The sequence below is a fragment of the Argopecten irradians genome, chromosome 8, assembly GCF_041381155.1.
Source record: "Argopecten irradians isolate NY chromosome 8, Ai_NY, whole genome shotgun sequence".
NCBI classification, from domain to species: domain Eukaryota; kingdom Metazoa; phylum Mollusca; class Bivalvia; order Pectinida; family Pectinidae; genus Argopecten; species Argopecten irradians.
The window spans coordinates 31,529,801-31,554,047 of record NC_091141.1 but is presented as its reverse complement, the minus strand read 5'-3'; the positions used below and the strand labels follow the sequence as shown (position 1 = coordinate 31,554,047).

At 36.5% G+C, this 24,247-nt stretch overlaps 2 protein-coding genes across 2 annotated transcripts in view; one reads left to right on the top strand and one right to left on the bottom strand.

Annotated features, from left to right (window-relative positions):
- The window catches only part of LOC138329840 (uncharacterized), a 97,585-nt gene extending 95,584 nt beyond the window's left edge, over nucleotides 1-2,001 (top strand). Inside the window, exon 9 of the mRNA XM_069277128.1 lies at nucleotides 1,849-2,001. Coding sequence (XP_069133229.1) covers nucleotides 1,849-2,001 — 153 coding nt within the window. The remainder of the gene's footprint in view (nucleotides 1-1,848) is intronic.
- A 15,736-nt stretch (nucleotides 2,002-17,737) lies between these two features.
- Nucleotides 17,738-23,523, bottom strand: LOC138330090 (uncharacterized). The gene is given in 8 exon segments (XM_069277461.1): nucleotides 17,738-18,778; nucleotides 19,455-19,642; nucleotides 19,962-20,101; nucleotides 20,417-20,528; nucleotides 20,530-21,208; nucleotides 22,125-22,213; nucleotides 22,640-22,817; nucleotides 23,481-23,523. Coding segments are annotated over 7 exon segments (2,211 nt in total). The 5' UTR covers nucleotides 22,816-22,817; nucleotides 23,481-23,523; the 3' UTR covers nucleotides 17,738-17,951.
- Nucleotides 23,524-24,247: the final 724 nt, after the last annotated feature.

Genomic DNA, 24,247 nt, shown 5'->3' with positions numbered 1-24,247 from the left:
ATATGAAACTTTTAAATGTCGCGTTGATATGTGATCGCTTTCAAAATACACGATATTTCTCCCCTCTACCTGATTATTACGTTTACGGATGTGAAGCATCAGATGTGTGCATCGTATTCACACACTGTATGCTATATAACAATTAGTTAAAATATCAATTTCTTTAACTAAAAGCTGAGTACCCGCATATTTGCATTATTTTCCTTTAACTGATTTCATTTTGGTTTTTGCTTAAGTAACCTTTGCTTTTTATCTTTGTAAAGTAACCTGAACTATAGGTAATTAATGGTAGATTAGAAAGTAATGTCGTTTAAGGATTTATACTACTATTTACATGACAAAATCCATGAAAATTTCATATTTCTTAGAGAACGAAACAAATTCCAATTGATCTACATTCTCTCTAATGAGTTTTCTGTCTCGATTCATTCTATACCTGATGTAAAAGCATTTTACAGACACAACAGTCGTGCAAGCTTGCCGGTGAGTTCGTTCTTGTAATGCTCTTTTTTAAAACAATTACAATAAAGCATCTTGTTTTGTTCTAATCACTTTAACTTCATCTAAAACATTACATACATATTATTAAGCTGAAGGGAGTAAATGATATGATTAGAAAAGAAATGAACATTTTCAAAATTACTACCAAATCCAATGGGCGTACTAGTTTGGTTTCGATTTAAAGTGGCGATACATAAAGTTTGAAAGAAGAACGCCAATCGCCTGAGAAGGCTTCGCAAATCAAAGGGTCATGGAATTACAATTCAACATTACACTAGTAAATGCTTACCTTGTGAATCTGCTGGGTCATTTGACCTATTGTACGACTGATTGTTTTAAATGGTATACCATTGTATTTCTTATTTACTGCTTTATTTTTGGCATCATATGTATTGGACCGTCGATTATTTGAACACTTGTGTCCCCAGCCGAGACGTTCCGGATTTCCGTACTGCTGGATCCCGTTTACTTTGTCAATAACAAATGGGTTTCCTTATATTATCCATCCGGAGTTTTTCCTGACCATTGCCATCAGAATGATCACATGTTCACTGTATACAAAAAGATGTCCAACAATATAACAACTTTGGTTCATATCTCTCTAGTCCCCCTGTACTATGCTGGTAGTATTCTGACATGTGCAATATCAATTTCTATCTGAATTATTTCAAGCTGTCGATTTAACATGAAGATTATTGTGCCCAACGGTCGGAATATTTTAGATAGAAAATACTATTACACTGTGTATCGATGTCCTAAATGAACGACCGTACTATATGTTTGTTTTTGCATGATAAATCAAACAAGTTGTAGAAGTACATATGATAGCAACTGATAAGCATAATTGTATGGCCTCTTTGGTGGATATAATCCAAAATGCTGCACACTTTCCTTAAAAATTATATTTAGCTGCACGACAATTTACTGGTCAAAGGTAAGACCTGAGTTAAAAAGGGCATTCAAACGTCTCTAGAACAGCTAAACATCAACAGCAGACAACTCCAAAGAGTTTACAGCATTTTACGTTTTTGCATCTTTGGAAAGATACTTGTATATCGTGATGATATCAGGAATGACCAGCAATCCAACCATAACGGAAATGATAACAATAGCCACGCCTCCCATCGCCAAACAAGACGATCTCGAGTCGTAAACACTGGTTCGTTTACGTAGAGCGTGTGAAGTATTGTTTTTCGACAAGGTGAGCTCAAACTTTAACAATGCGAGGCTTTCAAGCAGTTGTGACTAAGTTGTGTCAAATTTCCTTTGCAGGAACAGAAACACTGTGCTTTGGTTGGATCGTAGGTAGTTGTTTGAGTTGTAATTACATCTGATGATGACACAAAGGGCGATGCCGATGATGAACTTGTTGTAAATATATCTGTTGATGACACAGAGGTCGATGCTGGTGATGACCGAGCTGTTATTACAGCTGATGATGACACAGAGGTGTTATTACAGCTGATGATGACACAGAGGTCGATGCCAGTGATGTTGTAATTAGAGTTTTCGTTGATACAGATGATGAAGGCATTGACATTGCTATTGTAATTTGTTTTGTTGTAAATGTAGTAGTAGACTCGGGTATCACTGAAATAGGATGATAGCGTTTGATTGAAAGCAACCTAAGATGCCTGTTTATCTAACACTAATCTGATGGAATACGGTAAATCAACTTCATTTCGATTTTCTACCCCTAAGTCTATTCCAAGGCGATTTGAGTTTGAAATTTTGATTTTTCTTCTTCATTTTTATGAAACATTTTTTGAAGTAATTTATTTTTTTCCGACTTACCGGGAAACATACAAAAATTAAATCGCGCGGATATGTATTGGTTCTCAATACAAATCTTAAATCTGCATTTACAAATTTTAACCAAATTGAATTGCAGCGTGTGAATGTCACCGTCTTTTATTGAACGGTTTTGTTTTTGTTTTGCTAAACACTAAAACTTCGATTTGATTCGAAAAGCTGTAATGGACCAAATGCAACCTAACACATTCACTAATCGAAACTTTGCTCACCATATTCACAGACAGCATCATAAGACTTCGAGCAAAGTACAGTTCTGAGTAAATCTAACCCGTGATGGAGCCTTACACAAAGATTATCCACATCACAGTCGTGGGGTTCACCCCGCAGTCGTGTCCCATTTACTCCAATCCATAACGTAACCACTGACCCAGGTAAAGTTGGTACAGTTTAATTTCGTAGTGTGTAGCCCAATATTACAGATCCTCAGACAATCTGAAACATCGTGTTAGGTGTGAATAATACAGTTTAATGTCGTAGTGTAGTGCCCAATGTAGATCCACAAAATAATATCGTGATAGGTGTGAATAAAACAGTTTAATGTTATAGTGTTTGTTGACAATCTGAAACTACATCGTGTGATAGGTGTGAATAATACATTTTAATGTCGCAGTGTAAAGCCCAATATACAGATCCTCAGACAATCTGAAACATCATGATCGGTGTGAATAATACAGTTTAATGTCGTAGTGTGTAGCCCAATATACAGATCCACAGACAATCTGAAACATCGTGTTAGGTGTGAATAAAACAGTTTAATGTCGTAAAGTATAGCCCGATATACAGATCCATAGACAAACTAAAACATCGTTTTAGGTGTCAATAATACAGTTTGATGGCGTAGTGTATTACCCAATATGCAGATCCACAGACAAACTAAAACATCGTGTTAGGTGTGAATAATACAGTTTAATGTCGTAGCGTACATAGACCAATATACAGATCCACAGAAAATCTTAAACATCGTGTTAGGTGTGAATAATACAGTTTAATGTCGTAGTGTGTAGACCAATATACAGATCCACAGACAAACTAAAACATCGTGTTAGGTGTGAATAATACAGTTTAATGTCGTAGTGTATAGACCAATATACAGATCCACAGACAATCTTAAACATCGTGTTAGGTGTGAATAATACAGTTTAATGTCGTAGTGTATAGCCCAATATACAGATCCACAGACAATCTGAAAATCGTGTAGGTGTCATATGTAATAATACAGTTTAATGTCGTAGTGTATAGCCCAATATACAGATCCACAGACAATCGAACATCGTGTTAGTGTGTGTAGTGTCAATAATACAGTTTAATGTTCGTGTGTATATTTAGCTCAATATACAGATCCACAGACAATCTGAAACATCGTGTTAGGTGTGAATAATACAGTTTAATGTCGTAGTGTATAGCCCAATATACAGATCCACAGACAATCTGAAACATCGTGTTAGGTGTCAATAATACAGTTTAATGTCGTAGTGTATAGCCCAATATACAGATCCACAGACAAACTAAAACATCGTGTTAGGTGTGAATAATACAGTTTAATGTCGTAGTGTATAGCCCAATATACAGATCCACAGAAAATCTGAAACATCGTGTTAGGTGTGAATAATACAGTTTAATGTCGTAGTGTATAGCCCAATATACAGATCCACAGACAATCTGAAACATCGTGTTAGGTGTCAATAATACAGTTTAATGTCGTAGTGTATAGCCCAATATACAGATCCACAGACAATCTGAAACATCGTGTTAGGTGTGAATAATACAGTTTAATGTCATAGTGTGTAGCCCAATAATATCGAACAATCTGAAACATCGTGTAGGTTGTCGAATAATACAGTTTAATGTCGTAGTGTAAAGCCCAATATACAGATCCACAGACAATCTGAAACATCGTGTTAGGTGTGAATAATACAGTTTAATGTCGTAGTGTGTAGACCAATATACAGATCCACAGACAATCTGAAACATCGTGTTAGGTGTGAATAATACAGTTTAATGTCGTAGTGTATAGCCCAATATACAGATCCACAGACAAACTAAAACATCGTGTTAGGTGTCAATAATACAGTTTAATGTCGTAGTGTATAGCCCAATATACAGATCCACAGACAATCTGAAACATCGTGTTAGGTGTGAATAATACAGTTTAATGTCGTAGTGTACATAGCCCAATATATAGATCCACAGAAAATCTGAAACATCGTGTTAGTTGTCAATAATACAGTTTAATGTCGTAGTGTATAGTCCAATATATAGATCCACAGACAATATGAAACATCGTGTTAGGTGTCAATAATACAGTTTAATGTCGTAGTGTGTAGCAAATATATATCGTGATTAATAATACAGTTTAATGTCGTAGTGTATAGCATGATCCACAGACAATCTGAAACATCGTGTTAGGTGTAATAATACAGTTTAATGTCGTAGTGTATAGCCCAATATACAGATCCACAGACAATCTGAAACATCGTGTTAGGTGTCAATAATACAGTTTAATGTCGTAGTGTATAGCCCAATATACAGATCCACAGACAATCTGAAACATCGTGTTAGGTGTCAATAATACAGTTTAATGTCGTAGTGTATAGCCCAATATACAGATCCACAGACAATCTGAAACATCGTGTTAGGTGTCAATATACAATACAGTTGTCGTAGTGTATAGCCCAATATACAGATCCACAGACAATCTGAAACATCGTGTTTAGGTGTGAATAATACAGTTTAATGTCGTAGTGTATAGCCCAATATACAGATCCACAGACAATCTGAAACATCGTGTTAGGTGTCAATAATACAGTTTAATGTCGTAGTGTATAGCCCAATATACAGATCCACAGACAATCTGAAACATCGTGTTAGGTGTCAATAATACAGTTTAATGTCGTAGTGTATAGCCCAATATACAGATCCACAGACAATCTGAAACATCGTGTTAGGTGTCAATAATACAGTTTAATGTCGTAGTGTATAGCCCAATATACAGATCCACAGACAATACTGAAACAATCTAATGTGTAAACATCGTAGTTAGCCCAATATACAGATCCACAGACAATCTGAAACATCGTTAGGTGTGAATAATACAGTTTAATGTCGTAGTGTATAGCCCAATATACAGATCCACAGACAATCTGAAACATCGTGTTAGGTGTCAATAATACAGTTTAATGTCGTAGTGTATAGCCCAATATACAGATCCACAGACAATCTGAAACATCGTGTTAGGTGTCAATAATACAGTTTAAATGTTCGTAGTGTATAAATATACAGATCCACAGACAATCTGAAAACATCGTGTTAGGTGTCAATAATACAGTTTAATGTCGTAGTGTATAGCCCAATATACAGATCCACAGACAATCTGAAACATCGTGTTAGGTGTCAATAATACAGTTTAATGTCGTAGTGTATAGCCCAATATACAGATCCACAGACAATCAAAACATCGTGAAACATCGTTTAATTTTGTGAATAATACAGTTTTTGTGTTATGTACAGTTTAATGTTTTATTCCCAATATACAGATCCACAACAATCTGAAAGCCTATCAAAACAACATCGTGTTAGTGTCAATAATACAGTTTAATGTCGTAGTGTATAGCCAATATACAGATCCACAGACAATCTGAAACATCGTGTTAGGTGTCAATAATACAGTTTAATGTCGTAACATAGTCAATAGATCCACACAATACAGTGTAAGGTGTGATAATACAGAATGTCGTAATTGCTGAAACATCGTAGTTAGATAGCCAATGTCAATATACAGTTTTAATGTCGTAGTGTATATAGCCCAATATATACAGATCCACAGACAATCTGAAACATCGTGTTAGGTGTCAATAATACAGTTTTAATGTCGTAGTGTATAGCCAATATGCAAATCCACAGACAATCTGAAACATCGTGATAGGTGTCAATAATACAGTTTAATGTCGTAGTGTATAGCCCAATATACAGATCCACAGACAATCTGAAACATCGTGTTAGGTGTCAATAATACAGTTTAATGTCGTAGTGTATAGCCCAATATACAGATCCACAGACAATCTGAAACATCGTGTTAGGTGTCAATAATACAGTTTAATGTCGTAGTGTGTAGCCCAATAATATCGTGTTAGGTGTCAATAATACAGTTTAATGTCGTAGTGTATAGCCCAATATACAGATCCACAGACAATCTGAAACATCGTGTTAGGTGTGAATAATACAGTTTAATGTCGTAGTGTATAGCCCAATATACAGATCCACAGACAATCTGAAACATCGTGTTTTAGGTGTCAATAATACCGTTTAATGTCGTAGTGTATAGCTCAATATACAGACTCCACAGGACAATATGAAACATCGTGTTAGGTGTCCAATAATACAGTTTAATGTCGTAGTGTATAGCCCAAAATACAGATCCAACATACAATCTTTAAAAATCGACTGGGTTAGGTGTCATTAATACAGTTTAATGTCGTAGTGTATAGCCCAATATACAGATCCACACACAATCTGAAACATCGTGTTAGGTGTCAATAATACTGTTTAATGTCGTTGTGTGTAGCCCAATATACAGATTCACAGACAATCTGAAACATCGTGTTAGGTGTGAATAATACAGTTTAATGTCGTAGTGTATAGACCAATATACAGATACACAGACAAATAAAAACATCGTGTTAGGTGTGAATAATACAGTTTAATGTCGTAGTGTATAGCCCAATATACAGATCCACAGACAATCTGAAACATCGTGTTAGGTGTGAATAATACAGTTTAATGTCGTAGTGTATAGCCCAATATACAGATCCACAGACAATCTGAAACATCGTGTTAGGTGTCAATAATACAGTTTAATGTCGTAGTGTATAGCCCAATATACAGATCCACAGACAATCTTTAAACATCGTGTTAGGTGTCAATAGATACAGGTTTAATGTCGTGAGTGTGTAGCCCAATATACAGATCCACAGACAATCTGAAACATCGTGTTAGGTGTCAATAATACAGTTTAATGTCGTAGTGTATAGCCCAATATACAGATCCACAGACAATCTGAAACATCGTGTTAGGTGTCAATAATACAGTTTAATGTCGTAGTGTATAGCCCAATAGCAATATACAGATCCACAGACAATCTGAAACATCGTGTTAGGTGTCAATAATACAGTTTAATGTCGTAGTGTATAGCCCAATATACAGATCCACAGACAAACTAAAACATCGTGTTAGGTGTGAATAATACAGTTTAATGTCGTAGTGTATAGCCCAATATACAGATCCACAGACAATCTGAAACATCGTGTTAGGTGTCAATAATACAGTTTAATGTCGTAGTGTATAGCCCAATATACAGATCCACAGACAATCTGAAACATCGTGTTAGGTGTGAATAATACAGTTTAATGTCGTAGTGTATAGCCCAATATACAGATCCACAGACAATCTGAAACATCGTGTTAGGTGTCAATAATACAGTTTAATGTCGTAGTGTATAGCCCAATATACAGATCCACAGACAATCTGAAACATCGTGTTAGGTGTGAATAATACAGTTTAATGTCGTAGTGTATAGCCCAATATACAGATCCACAGACAATCTGAAACATCGTGTTAGGTGTCAATAATACAGTTTAATGTCGTAGTGTATAGCCCAATATACAGATCCACAGACAATCTGAAACATCGTGTTAGGTGTCAATAATACAGTTTAATGTCGTAGTGTATAGCCCAATATACAGATCCACAAACAATCTGAAACATCGTGTTAGGTGTGTCAATAATACAGTTTAATGTCGTAGTGTATAGCCCAATATACAGATCCACAGACAATCTGAAACATCGTGTTAGGTGTCAATAATACAGTTTAATGTCGTAGTGTATAGCCCAATATACAGATCCACAGACAATCTGAAACATCGTGTTAGGTGTCAATAATACAGTTTAATGTCGTAGTGTTATAGCCCAATATACAGATCCACAAACAAAACTAAAACATCGTGTTAGGTGTGAATAATACAGTTTAATGTCGTAGTGTATAGCCCAATAATACAGATCCACATACAATCTGAAAACCTATCGTGTTAGGTGTCAATAATACAGTTTAATGTCGTAGTGTATAGCCCAATATACAGATCCACAGACAAACTAAAACATCGTGTTAGGTGTCAATAATACAGTTTAATGTCGTAGTGTATAGCCCAATATACAGATCCACAGACAATCTGAAACATCGTGTTAGGTGTGAATAATACAGTTTAATGTCGTAGTGTATAGCCCAATATACAGATCCACAGACAATCTGAAACATCGTGTTAGGTGTGAATAATACAGTTTAATGTCGTAGTGTATAGCCCAATATACAGATCCACAGACAATCTGAAACATCGTGTTAGGTGTCAATAATACAGTTTAATGTCGTAGTGTATAGCCCAATATACAGATCCACAAACAATCTGAAACATCGTGTTAGGTGTCAATAATACAGTTTAATGTCGTAGTGTATAGCCCAATATACAGATCCACAGACAATCTGAAACATCGTGTTAGGTGTCAATAATACAGTTTAATGTCGTAGTGTATAGCCAATATACAATATCCATCCACAGACAATCTAAAATCATGTCGTGTCGAATAGGTTTAATGTTAGTGTGTCAATACATACAGTTTTACAATGTCGTAGTGTATATGTCAATATTCATATTCACAGACAAACTAAAACATCGTGTTAGGTGTCAATAATACAGTTTAATGTCGTAGTGTATAGCCCAATATACAGATCCACAGACAATCTGAAACATCGTGTTAGGTGTCAATAATACAGTTTAATGTCGTAGTGTATAGCCCAACTATACAGATCCACAGACAATCTGAAACATCGTGTTAGGTGTGTCAATAATACAGTTTAATGTCGTAGTGTATAGCCCAATATACACGCATCCACACGACAATCTGAAACATCGTGTTAGGTGTCAATAATACAGTTTATTGTCGTAGTGTATAGCCCAATATAAGATATACAGATCCACAGACAATCTGAAACATCGTGTTAGGTGTCAATTAATACAGTTTAATGTCGTAGTGTATAGCAAATGTACAGAATCCTCATACAATCTGAAAAATTAAACAAATCGTGTTAATGGTGTCAAGATAATAACAGTTTAATGTAGTAGTCGTAGTGTATAGCCCAATATACAGATCCACAGGACAATCGGAAACATCGTGTTAGGTGTTCAATAATACAGTTTAATGTACGTAGTGTATTAGCTCAATATACAGATCCACAGACAAAACTCTAAAACATCGTGTTAGGTGTCAATAATACAGTTTAATGTCGTAGTGTATAGCCCAATATACAGATCCACAGACAATCTGAAACATCGTGTTAGGTGTCAATAATACAGTTTAATGTCGTAGTGTATAGCCCAATATACAGATCCACAGACAATCTGAAACATCGTGTTAGGTGTCAATAATACAGTTTAATGTCGTAGTGTATAGCCCAATATACAGATCCACAGACAATCTGAAACATCGTGTTAGGTGTCAATAATACAGTTTAATGTCGTAGTGTATAGCCCAATATACAGATCCACAGACAATCTGAAACATCGTGTTAGGTGTCAATAATACAGTTTAATGTCGTAGTGTATAGCCAATATGCAAATCCACAGACAATCTGAAACATCATGATCGGTGTGAATAATACAGTTTAATGTCGTAGTGTGTAGCCCAATATACAGATCCACAGACAATCTGAAACATCGTGTTAGGTGTCAATAATACAGTTTAATGTCGTAGTGTATAGCCCAATATACAGATCCACAGACAATCTGAAACATCGTGTTAGGTGTCAATAATACAGTTTAATGTCGTAGTGTATAGCCCAATATACAGATCCACAGACAATCTGAAACATCGTGTTAGGTGTCAATAATACAGTTTAATGTCGTAGTGTATAGCCCAATATACAGATCCACAGACAACTGAAACATCGTTGTTAGGTGTCATCAGATAATACAGTTTAATGTCGTAGTGTATAGCCCAATATACAGATCACACACATATCAAACTAAAACATCGTGTTAGGTGTCAATAATACAGTTTAATGTCGTAGTGTATAGCCCAATATACAGATCCACAGACAATCTGAAACATCGTGTTAGGTGTCAATAATACAGTTTAATGTCGTAGTGTATAGCCCAATATACAGATCCACAGACAATCTGAAACATCGTGTTAGGTGTCAATAATACAGTTTAATGTCGTAGTGTATAGCCCAATATACAGATCCACAGACAATCTGAAACATCGTGTTAGGTGTCAATAATACAGTTTAATGTCGTAGTGTATAGCCCAATATACAGATTCACAGACAATCTGAAACATCGTGTTAGGTGTCAATAATACAGTTTAATGTCCGCAATCAATCAGGTGGTGTGTTACAGTAATAGCGTTGCCAACATTGGGACGTGACAATGAGGAAAATCCCACCAACATCCGGTCAAGCGGAGGATGCGTGCTCAGCACCATTTTCACTAAGTGAGAAATGGTTAAGAAATCTAGAATCTAAATTTAAATTACATCTTAATGTTTAAAACATTCCGATTTAACCTACTTTACTTCAAAAGTCAGTTAGAAACCGATTTTATAAAATGGACATTTTACAAATTAATACACATACTTTTCCAGTTTATGAAATATTTAGCACGGAAAAGGTAACATTAATTTATTTTACCAATCTATAGACTATGCTCTATTACTTACATATTATTATGGTATTTGACCAATAGGTCGTACTTAGTCTGGCTGTCTAAGACGGCCAGTCGACCATTACCAGCCTTACATTTTCCTTTACAAGATACCCAGACACAGTCTTTGTCAGCGAAGAAGAATGGCGATTCCGTGCTTACCACAAACCCTAAAATCATGACAAAATCACATATTATTTTACCATAAAAATACAGTAGTTAGTTACGTCATGTTTTATTGACGTCATAATCGATTTTTCTGAAGCCGCCCGTTATTTAGAAGTGGACGTCAGCAAAAGAGGTAAGTCGGACTATTCCCATAACATTTTTTTTAATACAAGAAATTTATTTTTCACACTCCCAAGTATTTTTTCGGGAATTATGTATTTTCCGATTTACCGCTTTATTTCTTATTGTGATTTATATTGAATTATGTTACCGTCGAGATCTGTAGAATCACGCGTATCATTTCGTATCAAAACTATTTGCCAGGACCATTACCTAAATAGAATTAACCAGACCATTATAAAAATTCTACTACTATACGCGGGGGCTAGTTGAGGCCACCTACAGATGGAGGCAAGTTGAACCCACATGGGTACAACGTGGCCCTTAGGGACTGGTTCAACTTGCCCCACTAAAGTGCCAGCATTCGCCTTTCCATTGTTACATAATGTTAAAGAATGTTTCAGCAATTTTCAGGTTTGTATTTTCAAATTGTCAGTGTAGATGATTCATAATGACATGTATAAAATATCACAAGAAAAACACAATTTAACAAAGCATGGACAATTTTGTGAATGGATGTGGAGCAGGGGGTAGAAGGCCGCAGGTATGTTTGGATAGGCGATTGGGTTGCGTTTAAGATCGTGACGTTCGAGGCCCGGATAGGGAACGAGTCAATTAAATTGTCATGCTTTGTTAAATTATATTTCTTTGATAATTTAATGACATGTATATGTTAATATAATATCATCATTAAATTATACATGTTTACTTGTAACGTTAAGAACATTTGTAGTGAACTCGTTGTAAATTTTGTCTTCCCAACGATCAGATGATCGTGATCTGCTTTTGTTTTCCGCTAGCCGTGACATGGACACGATTTTGATTGGTAAGATCGTATAAGATATTATCGATTAAGGTTAAATTGACACATAAAAATATTTAAGTGAAGTGAGAATTCATGAATGTATATAGTAAAATAACTCAAGTTGACTCACATTATGTGTCATGCTGTATTCCCAAGGTCTGCCTTACAAACTTTCCCTGTCCTAAATCATGTACGAGCTGTACGTACCCTGTCCTATATCATGTACGAGCTGTATGTTAACACTGTCCTATATCACGAACGAGCTGTATGTACACTGTCCTATATCACGTACGAGCTGTATGTACCCTGTCCTATATCATGTACGAGCTGTATGTACACTGTCCTATATCATGTGCGAGCTGTATGTACCTGTTCCTATATCATGTACGAGCTGTATGTACCCTGTCCATATATCATGTACGAGCTGTATGTACCCTGTCCTATATCATGTACGAGCTGTATGCACCCTGTCCTATATTCATGTACGAACTGTATGTACCCTGTCCTTATATCATGTACGAGCTGTATGTACCCTGTCCTATATCATGTACGATCTGTATGTACCCTGTCCTATATCATGTACGATCGAGTTGTATGTACCCTGTCCTATATCATGTACGAGTTTGTAGTTGTATGTTCCTGTCCAATATCCCGAGCTGTATGTACCCTGTCCTATATCATGTACGAGCTGTATGTACCCTGTCCTATATCTCGGGCGAGCTGTATGTACCCTATCCTATATAATGTACGAGCTATATGTACCCTATCCTATATCTCGTACTCATGAAACACATTATTTCCACATAAACACTACAACACTTTCATAAAGTATTTGTAAGCAGTTCCACACATTCGGAAAATCTTGATTTACAGCAGAATATGTACACAATCACGACTACTATTCCGTCACTACTACTAGTTACGTCCAAGTACCCTGTCCTATATCATGCACGAGCTCTGTGTACCCTGTCCAATATCACGAGCTGTAATATCACAAGCTGTATATGTACCCTGTCTTATTCACATTTGCTGGATGTACCCTGTCAACGTCCATGCATTATAATGTACCTGTTCAATTCACATGTGCTGTACCTACTCTGTCCAATATCACGAACTTTTTGTACCCTGTCCATTATCACGAGCTGTATGTACCCTATCCAATATCCCGAGCTGTATGTACCCTGTCCAATATCCCGAGCTGTATGTACCCTGTCCAATATCCCGAGCTGTATGTACCCTGTCCAATATCACGAGCTGTATGTACCCTGTCCAATATCACGAGCTGTATGTACCCTATCCAATATCCCGAGCTGTATGTACCCTGTCCACTATCCCGAGCTGTATGTACCCTGTCCAATATCACGAGCTGTATGTACCCTGTCCAATATCACGAGCTGTATGTACACTGTCCAATATCACGAGCTGTATGTATCCTGTCCAATATCACGAGCTGTATGTATCCTGTCCAATATCCCGAGCTGTATGTACCCTGTCCAATATCACGAGCTGTATGTATCCTGTCCAATATCCCGAGCTGTATGTATCCTGTCCAATATCCCGAGCTGTATGTACCCTGTCCAATATCACGAGCTGTATGTATCCTGTCCAATATCCCGAGCTGTATGTACCCTGTCCAATATCCCGAGCTGTATGTACCCTGTCCAATATCGCCCAATTCATGCCATTTGCGTATCAATAATCCTATTGTACTATGCTAAATTTATTTTTTCGCTTTTTATCTATATGCAATACATGTCTTTCTTTATGTTGTCAACAGATCAATATGACACGGACATATCACAGAAAAAACAACAGAGCCGACCGCACATCAACAACTGCATTGAAATGGGCAAGAGATCGTGTTCTGTTAAGCAATGTAAGTGTGAGAGCAGCAGCAGCGGAGTTCAACATTGACCGATCAACGTTGAAGCGTTTCATATTGAAGAAGAGCAGTAATCCTGATGCCTCTATGGGATACCGGGGTCATCGACAAGTGCTTAGTGCCCAACAGGAGGACATTTTAGAGGACTATCTCCTGACGGCATCGAAGATATACTTCGGTATGTCTCCCAAGAGCACACGGGAAACTAGCGTATCAATGTGCTATATCGTTTGGCATCAGCATTCAGAATCTTGGGAAAGAGACAAGTGTGCTGGAAACAGATTGGTTCCAAGGGTTTTTGAAAGAGACACGGGAGCCTCTCCCTGAGAAACACCTGAAGCAACTAGTCTAAGCCGAGCGACAAGTTTTAATAAACATAACATCTCTACCTTCTTCTCCAACCTTGGACAGGTTTACGAGAGATATGGATTTGCGGCAAAAGATGTGTGGAATGTCGACGAAACTGGAATCACAACTGTACAGAAACCAAGAAGAATCGTGGCCGGTAAGGGAGTGAAGCAAGTAGGTGCCATTACATCGGCCGAAAGAGGTACACTAGTGACCGTATGCGGGGCAATCAATGGTGCTGGTAACTCCATGCCACCTATGTTAATATTTCCAAGAAAAACCTTCAAACCCCATTATATCAGGGACGGGCCAAATGGGTGCACTGGCTCATCGCACAAGTCTGGGTGGATGACATCTGAAAATTTCCTTAAATTCATACAACATTTTGTCGAGCATACAAAATCATCGGTAGAGAAACCTGTCCTTCTACTCCTTGACAATCACCATTCCCACATAAGCATTGACATTTTGACATTCGCAAAGACCCATGGTGTAGTAATGCTTTCCATTCCACCTCATTGCTCTCACAAACTTCAACCTCTTGATGTATCAGTCTATGGACCACTGAAACGACTTGTAGCAAGCGCTCAGGATGCATGGCTAAAGACTCATCCCGGAACTCCAATGACTATCTACGACATTCCAGGAATCCTCCGTGAGGTGTGGCCTCTTGCTTTGACTCCAAAGAATGTCATCAGTGGCTTCCAAACGACTGGGATATTTCCTTTGAATGTAAATGTATTTAACGAGGACGACTTCGCACCCTCATACGTAACTGACAGATCAGCGCCATCATCAGAAACTGCAGCTGAGATATGTCAAGATAAATCTCCAGTTAATACAAGTCAACCTGTCGTCGGTATCCTCACAGACCCCGTACTTGTGTCTTCATGTCGCGCTGATGTGGATCCACCTGTTAACGACGCGATGGTCCCCAATACGGGTGAAAGTGCTAGCACGGCACTCATAGATGTAAATACCTTCCTTCAAGTAAAAGGGAAATCTCAACTGCAAGTTGCAGGGGATGGGCATTGTTTGCTACATGCATTTGAACTGGCAATCCAGTCAGAACTAAACATACATGTCAACTCTTTCCAGCTATGTGGAGGACTTATTAAGGAGATTTCGGAAAATGTGAACTTTTATAGTAACTTCATCATGAACAACAGCAACATTTAGAAGAAATATACAGTTATTATACAACGAAAGGCATACAACACGCAAACAGGAGACCTCGTACTGTCTGCTTTGTGTAACGCATTTAATGTTTCGGTAGTTGTGTACATAGTAAGTCACGGTGGAATCGATGAAATTCACCAGGATCCCCGACCATCACAGGACGGGGCGTTCATTGGGAACTATCTTTCTGATTTTATCGGGAGAGGGGGGGTAATGCACACTACAGCGTGGCTTCCCCTGCAACGAATGGCATTCAACCTAATGCAAATCTTCCTAATGTCGGTCCTCAAAATTTTGATCCGCAAGCAGTCCGTCCTTTCCCGAAAGCGACACCAAGAAAAGGTGTACACAAAGGCCGTAAAAAGAGGAGGAGTGCCATACTGACGGATACCCCAGAGCTTAAAATTATCGAGGAGGAATCGCTTAAAAAGAAACAGAAAGAAAAAACAGCAACCTGCACCAAGACGTAAAAGACAAAGAAACGAAGGAGGAAAGCAAAAGAGACAAAAGAAAACGAAGGCCATTGCCGTGATTGAAGAGGATAGTAGTGACGATGACGATTACTTCTGTTTAGTTTTGTCTAGAGTCTTATGCTAACAGTAAGCCGAACGAATCTTGGATTCAGTGCATCAATTGCAAGTTGTGGTCCCACGAGGAATGTACCGATGGGTCATCAGTATACATTTGCCAGAACTGCGAATCTGATGATGATTTATTTTGAGATGCGTGGTAATTTAAAGATAAATTGAAACCTCTGAACTTGTCATACAAATGTACTAGTGTCTACTACTTCACCCTGTGCCGCTGAGCTATCCAATTACATATTACAAAATGTATTTGAATTATTTCGTTTTTCTTTTCTATTTAGTCTTATACAAATATATTCTGTATATTGCAAAGTATGCAAGAATTGATTCTCTGAAAATTTCACGAATAATATACAGGTATATGTGAACGTGTACGCTACGCTTTTACATACCATGACACTCTAGACACATGTATAAAATACATGATCAGGCAATTTGCCTCTGGCAAGTTAAGGATGTATGAAAGTCAGAGGTCAAAATTTTGGAATATTTAACTTTTGTCTCTACCATGGTTATTCAGAGAGAGGAGATGATGCCCGATTCAATTCTGGAAAGAAAACAATATGTTGCTGTGCTTGTTTTTGCTCTAGAGCACTTTGAAAATGGCATGTAATGTGATACCACCTTCAAATCTGAATCCCTTGAAAAACACATGTTTAATGACAATGTTAAAAAAAAAAATAAAAAATAATAAAATCACATATAACATTGGTTTTACTGTCATAACTTTCATACTTTTACAAAATAAAAACAAGAAATATTAGCATTCATTATCTAATATATCATAATTTTAGCCTTTCACTCCATCCTCATTTAAACTAGAGATTTCACTTCCATGCCTGCAAAATCTAGACTAAATCATAAAAAAAAAATATTTATAATATTTAACTTTTTCTTAAACTCTGTCAAATTAAACAATTAACCTTCAACAATCAAAATTTGAAAAAAATAATGATAGGTCGCTGATGAAAATTTTGAGATATTCCAACATTAATTTACCTACCCCCCACCCTACCCCCCATTTCAAATCCATTTTTTCACCCAGTTTCTTCATTTTTGCATATCTATTTTCATATAAGGAATAAAGAAAGGGTTCAAAATTGTTGTTAAAATGTTATGAACAATAAAAAATAATTGATTTTAAAATTACTGTATGAACAAATCAGCTATTCAAGTGTTTTCTTCGCATTGTTCAAGTTTGAGAGTTATCTCCCTTGTTCTCTTATTTCCCATAGTGAAAGCAAAGTAGTCTTACATTAATTTTTAAACATCAAAAATAAATGATCAAACAACTGACGTTCGTACCTAACAAGTTTTGTCTGCTTATTCTATTTATATACAAGATCAATTTTATAACAATACATCCAATCAATAATGTCACAACAGAACATGGTGTAAGCTATATATTACCTAGTAGGTTACAAAATGAACAGTACTGTATATTGTCTTTAGAAAATGGCTTGATAGGCTGATTCATCGTTTACAAGAAAAAATTCTTTCATGTCCCAATGAAATTAATAAAAGTGACATCAATGCTTAAAACTATAATATAATACTATACCATTACTATATACATGTATATATATACTGCTGGTTACAAATTCGAGCCAGGTCCCTGGGACTACATATACATGCATTAGAATGCTAAAGACTAAGAAAGCTAGAAGTTGGAACAAAGATCAAACACCAGCTACATGTAGCAACAATTGTAGTTGCTCAACAACAATACAAGGTCAGTAATGTGTCAAAGATATGATACAGATCTAACACTGCAGATAAAAGTTGTAAACATCAAACTTTTACATTTCACTCACACAAATTTGCAATTGTGAAAAGTAATCCCCGACAGTGCTAACAATTTTAGATGACTTTGTCACTCTTACACCTTTCATACCACACTTCTCTCCAAACACTTTCCTTATGCCATCAACTCCATTCCTTCTGTACGCTAATGCCAGGCAACTACAATTCAAACCACTGCCTGCTACTTTCCTTGCCATAGATTCACTCAAGATCTTTCTGTCTATCAAGGGTTGTAAAGAAGGCAGGTTTGCCCGCACTCTTTTAGAATATCTGTGCATCTCTTTCACATATTCTGTAGAGAAGGTAGCATTTTCATAGGCACTATCAAAAACATTTAGTTTGCTCTCTAAAACAAGAGTTTGCAGTGAAAGCACATCTGCTAATGCATCATGTGCATTGTAGTCTGAACTTCCAGTGACATGTTTCACAAGATTTGGCTGGGAGTAAGACTTTAATCCAGGCATCCCCGTCCTAAAGAGTATTTTCGTGTCCAGGAACCCTGATACACAGCCCAGAAACTCTTCTTGTTTACCCACAGACTCCAAAGCATTCATTAGGAGGGGACAGTCAAATGTCTTGATATTGTGTCCAACAAGGTACAATGGAGGTGGATATTGCTTCAAGAAGGCTATAAGATCTTCTAAAGCTTTGGACACTGATACAGAATCAATAAGATGACCTCCTTTAAACAACTTTCCATTCCTACATGTCAAACCAGTGACTGAGGAGGCAGCAGGGGATATAGCTGTACCTGGAGTTACGTATGTGCTAAATTTATCATCTTCGCACACTGCTGCCACTTGCGTGATATGGGAAGTTCTAGCTGTAAAAGATATCGGGAAACATTACTTGCAATTGCTTAATAATAAAAAAATTGTTCATTGGATGTGTATCGGATTTCTTGTTAGTGGCTAAAATAAAAACTCATTTTTGAAGGGAATATACATGTACTGTAATCTCTATATTTGATGCACTGGAGATTGTCACAATATATGAGGGGCAAACAAACTCTATTATGGTAAAAATAAAAAACCTTGCCTCCTCAGATATTGTGCCAAACTCCTGCGATTAAAAAGATTATTCCTACAAAATTTCCGAGAGATCTTATTTAGACTGAGCAAAGTTAACCAAGTGCATCAATGGATAGCTAGATGAATTGGAGGATGAGCCGATACTAGTGAGAGTATGAATATGGAACAAGCTAATAGTAAGTGTTGCAAGCAACAGATATCCCTTGTCGTCGATTACATTTTCTAATCTATAGATGGCAAGTTATTATTTTTACCAGATAACACATAAAAAAATCCCAAGCTGCATCACCACCTATGTGACCACCAAGTTATCGTCTGTAAAGTAAAATTTGTGAAATGAAAACACATCCTGACATACAGATGGAGAAATGGCCGGATAGACAGATTGATGGGGACAAAAATTATAGTCCATCTTGTTTCACCGGCAGAGGACTAATAACGGAATATATATCTGCTATAGAAACTTACCTAACCCTGTACTTTCCAGGTCAAAGTAAACTTGTTTGGACTTTTGTGGTATTGGCGAGGTATTGAGACTAGGCAAAGGTTCTGGATTAGGAATTTCCTGAATGGAATCAACTGGTATGTCCGTTGTATCTATACAAGAGGAATATGAGGTACCTTCTCTAATCTCTTTTGTTGTATTGGCCTGGATCCTGTTAAAAATGAAAACAAAATACCAACATATATATAATAAAGTAAAATTGCACAACCAGGTACTTCATGTCAAAGTGACTGCCATTATAAGGAGAATTGTAGTAATCTGATGAAGTTTCACCATCATTTTAGTAATTACCTTGACATTAAATTTACATAATAATTTCCCATTTTAAACTTCTTTACAGAGTTAAGTAAAATGTAAAGAATCATTAAACTAAATCCATTTATGAAATTCAAATACAATAATTCAAATATCTATAAGCTCTATTCCATTTTCAAATGCAGAATTATTTTGTATTATAAAATATATCATACCTTCTTGCATGCAACTCTAGGCGTCGTATTTTGGCTTTTCTTGTGATGCTACATGCCTTACGTTTTCGTGCTTGAAGATCCCGCAGACAGGCAAGTTTAAAAGTGTGTCCACCAGGTGACAATCCAACTTGTCTATGTGTCTGTGATTACAAAATTACATACAAGAACTGTAATATTTCACGAATCTATTCATTTCAGACACACATACATGAAGATAAGCTAATCACTAATGTTCAGTTTTTTACCTGGTAGTCATTTTTAATTAGGATATCACTCGCAGGAATTCTGAGGCCATATTTCTCCACTGATCACAGAATTTTCAATCAAATTATCTGCTAAATAAAATGCCTAAAAAAAATAAATGTTGTTTGATTGTTTTTGTAAAATATATTCACCAACAGAATTAAGCGATACAATTAGGGGCCATGGAAATTAAAGGAATTAAATTTACTCACATTGGTTACATAGGAATGTCCAATATTCTTGTGTGCCACACTAGCTGCAACTCTGTGATTAAGACTGGCTGTTCCACTATAGAAATGTGCTTTAGGTGCCTTCGATGCACTGTTTTATTGAAGGATCGTTTCCCTGAGTGCTTCCCAATGTAGATAGTTTGTCACTTTGATGTTTCAGTGTATCAAATAGTGCAGTCAAAGATGATTGCAATCCCTGGTCTTTCAACTGTTGGCCATAAGGCAAAGCTCTGTACTTTTTGTTTGGGTTTTCTCTATGGGAGCACCAGTTCGGGTCACATTCAGAATGATTTCCAAACACATGTTTAATTATGACATCAAAGCCTTTGCTAATTCCCTTGGAATTTCCCTGATTCTGGCTGAGCATGTAATTAATACACTTTTGTATGTATTTAATCACTTTACTTGTCAGTGATTTATGCTTAACCTGAAGTTTGTACAGTTGTGAAGTAATGTTTTTCCTGACATGATTACAGTCTGATTTCTTGGTGAAATCAGTTTGAAGTGATTTGTTTAACCGCTGAAAGGTTGTAGTGTCATCATCAGCTATTATAGTAGATATCTCATGTCCTGCCTTATGATGTTTAGTAACCATCTCTATCACCATGTCAGATTCCATAGACTTACTACTGCCATCCCAGTTACATCGACAATCGTGGGATTTCGAGACTTGGCCCTGTTTGCTTGAAACATCACACATCTTGCAAAACTTGCTGCGTACGCTGTATCCGACTACTACTTTGCCAGTTTGTGCACCAATCATAGAACAGTGACCTGAAATATAAGATATCTGATATATATAATGTAATCAAACATGTGATCATTATGACATCACTAATGCTTACGTGGACACTTATAATTAAGCATTGAGCGTCTTTCCAGTTGGCATTCATAGGCAATATAAATGCACAGAGGGAAATTCTATGGTGCGCGCTAGCACTTCATGTTGAATTTGCCTCTGTCCAGTTAGCATTCATTTTGGCTATGAATGCCAACTGAAAGACGCTCAATGCTTATATTTACATTTAATAACAATTTTAGGAGATTTTTCATCAATTTATATAACGAATAAAGAATTTATTGTCGTCGAATACAGGACAGCCATTTTAACAGTCATCTCCTGTGATTGCTGACACGACATTTGTAAAGTCAAAATAAGCAGATAGGAGTTTATAGACTGATGGATGCCAACTGTGCTTGGTTAGGTTACATAATGGAAATATCTACCGTTACATACAGATCTGGTATCTATAATGTATATATACAGACAATATAAAGTTTAATGTTTAAATAAACCGCTTCATTGTAATTAAACCACTTTATGCTTTATTTGGGGTACACTCAGCTTTGTTTGGTATATTTCAATAATTTAACATAAACAAGCTATCCTTGAGGGATCTTGGCACCCACCAAAGAACTTTAAATATCAAAATCTAAGATGGCTGCCTTTCGGCCATCTTGTTGATAGATCAGTCCCAAAATGCCACATGCCAAACTTAAGGTCCTAGGGAAACCTACATATGAAATCTGAGACAGATCCCTTCAGATTTTCTGAGAAATAACAGTAATAAGAATTGTTAATGGACAGAAGGACGTACGAACAAAAGGATGAGTTTAATCAGTGGTCTGGCTTCTTCTAAATTGATACACACACAAATGCTTAAAACTTAAAATGCATATAATTACAAACCGGATAAACTGTCAAAGGATCTACCACTTCCTCTCTTTTGCCACGCTCCATCCACACTGACTGTAAGCCTTCCATCACCACTGTTTTCCCTGTAAGACAAATCATACATGATTGTTCAATTTATAGTTACCTAGCTCATTAGTATGCCCATTTTTCTTATACAATGTACAGTGTACCTACGAGAGTATATATATATACTAGTTTGTCCCAAGCAATATATGTATACACTCATGTCATCTGAAGTTGTATTACATGGCTGTGTCAACAAAATTACTATTTTCTTAACAAAATTTTATTTTCAGAAACAAAACTAGACAAATCATTTAATGGGAAATTTATCTTCCTGAAGGGTAAATATTTGCTTTATTTGATTGCGAGCAATGTTATTTATCAGCCCCAAGATTAACATGTACAGTAGACCCTGATATCAAGCGCAATGATCAACTTACTAATAATACTAATAGTTGAACAAATTGCTTATACAGGCAGGAAAAGATATTGTTATTTCAACATACTCAGTCAATCTGATCTCTTCAGCGATAGAATTTTCTATGGAATCCTCTGCCACAAGCTCAATTACTGGTCCAATTTCTTTTTGACGGGATCTTAACGTTGGTTCACTAACGGGTGGTATGTTGAGTGACGTAAGAATACTATTAATCTGTCTTCCTCCTACACCAGCATTAATCATTGCTGAAAAAGAAAATAGTTGTTATTATATAGTTCTGTGTGTAGTTCATAATCTTTGCATTGTAATACAAGATTATGAACATGCGTTCATCAAAAAGTATTTCTAAAATCAATGGTCAAACAATGTTAAAATAACCAATAACCAAAAAATTCCTCACCTTGGGTATTTTTAAGCAGCCAGATTTATAACAAATTAAATCGTGCAATAAAGTGAAAACAATCATTTATCTGCAGATCGCATTCAGTTGGGAAAATTAACAGTGCACATATGTGGAAAGACTTTTTATCAGACACAGACATACAATTATGTAAAAATCATACACTGTACATGCATAAAGATATATCAGGCCAAAAAAAAAAATGTCTGTTTAGGGTTACATTGGCAAAAAAATTGGGTCGGGAGGATTTTTTTTAGTGTCTTACACTCTAAAATAATGGCCACAACCGGAATTTGAGATACAGACATGTATTTTTTTTTTGCCTGATCTACATGTATACATGTACCAGATGTACATGCATGCACATGTAGAATCCATACATGCATGTACAGTATTGCGCATATTGTATTGTACATATTCTCTCGATACATGTATACAGACATATGCTTGTACAGTATTTTATATACAAATTGTTTAGTATATGTATACATTCGGTGTATTATAATACCTGATGCAAGTTTTGTGTTAGCATCCCAGATCCTTCCATGTTGTTTTCCCCGTCGGGATATTGTTCATGAATTGACATGAGGTGCATTGTACCTGTTGGATATGAAAAACAAAATATGAAGAAAAAATATTATACCTTTTTTACTTGAAATAGTATCCTCATCAACCGCTAAAAAGTTTGATTTTAACTTTTACATTTTTATACATTTACAGCTGTACATTTTTTTTGGCAGTTCTGCATCATGGGTCATTTTATAAAATTTTCAATGATAAAATACAGATGTAGTACATCTAGTATTCCCAGTATAGAAATATTATGAGGGGGATTCGACTGAAATCTTAACTAATTTTTACTGTGGAAGCGGAAATTTTAGTATACGACCCGTTTACTCTGTAACATTGTGCCTAAGCCTTCAGTATAGCAGATAGGCCATACGTGTTAATGGAGGTGGTATTCAATAGATGAAGTGGCTGATGACACTTCTTGCATGCTGACAAGCCATCGGCCAAAACCCCTAGCTCGACAACTCGTCTCCCATGTCTCCAACTGGATATTTCTTCTTGACCATCCCCACCTGCTACACGTACAGCGTACGAGTGGTCAGTTATCACTGGTGAAGACGATTTGTGATCGTCGTCTGCTCCGGCCCCGGGTTCCTTATAAAAACGTAATTTGGCACCCTCGCTAATACTACGCACGCCTTTTCAATTGTTTCTGAGTTTTAAAGCCAGACTTCAATCTTATCTTACCCATGCATGAGTGTATGG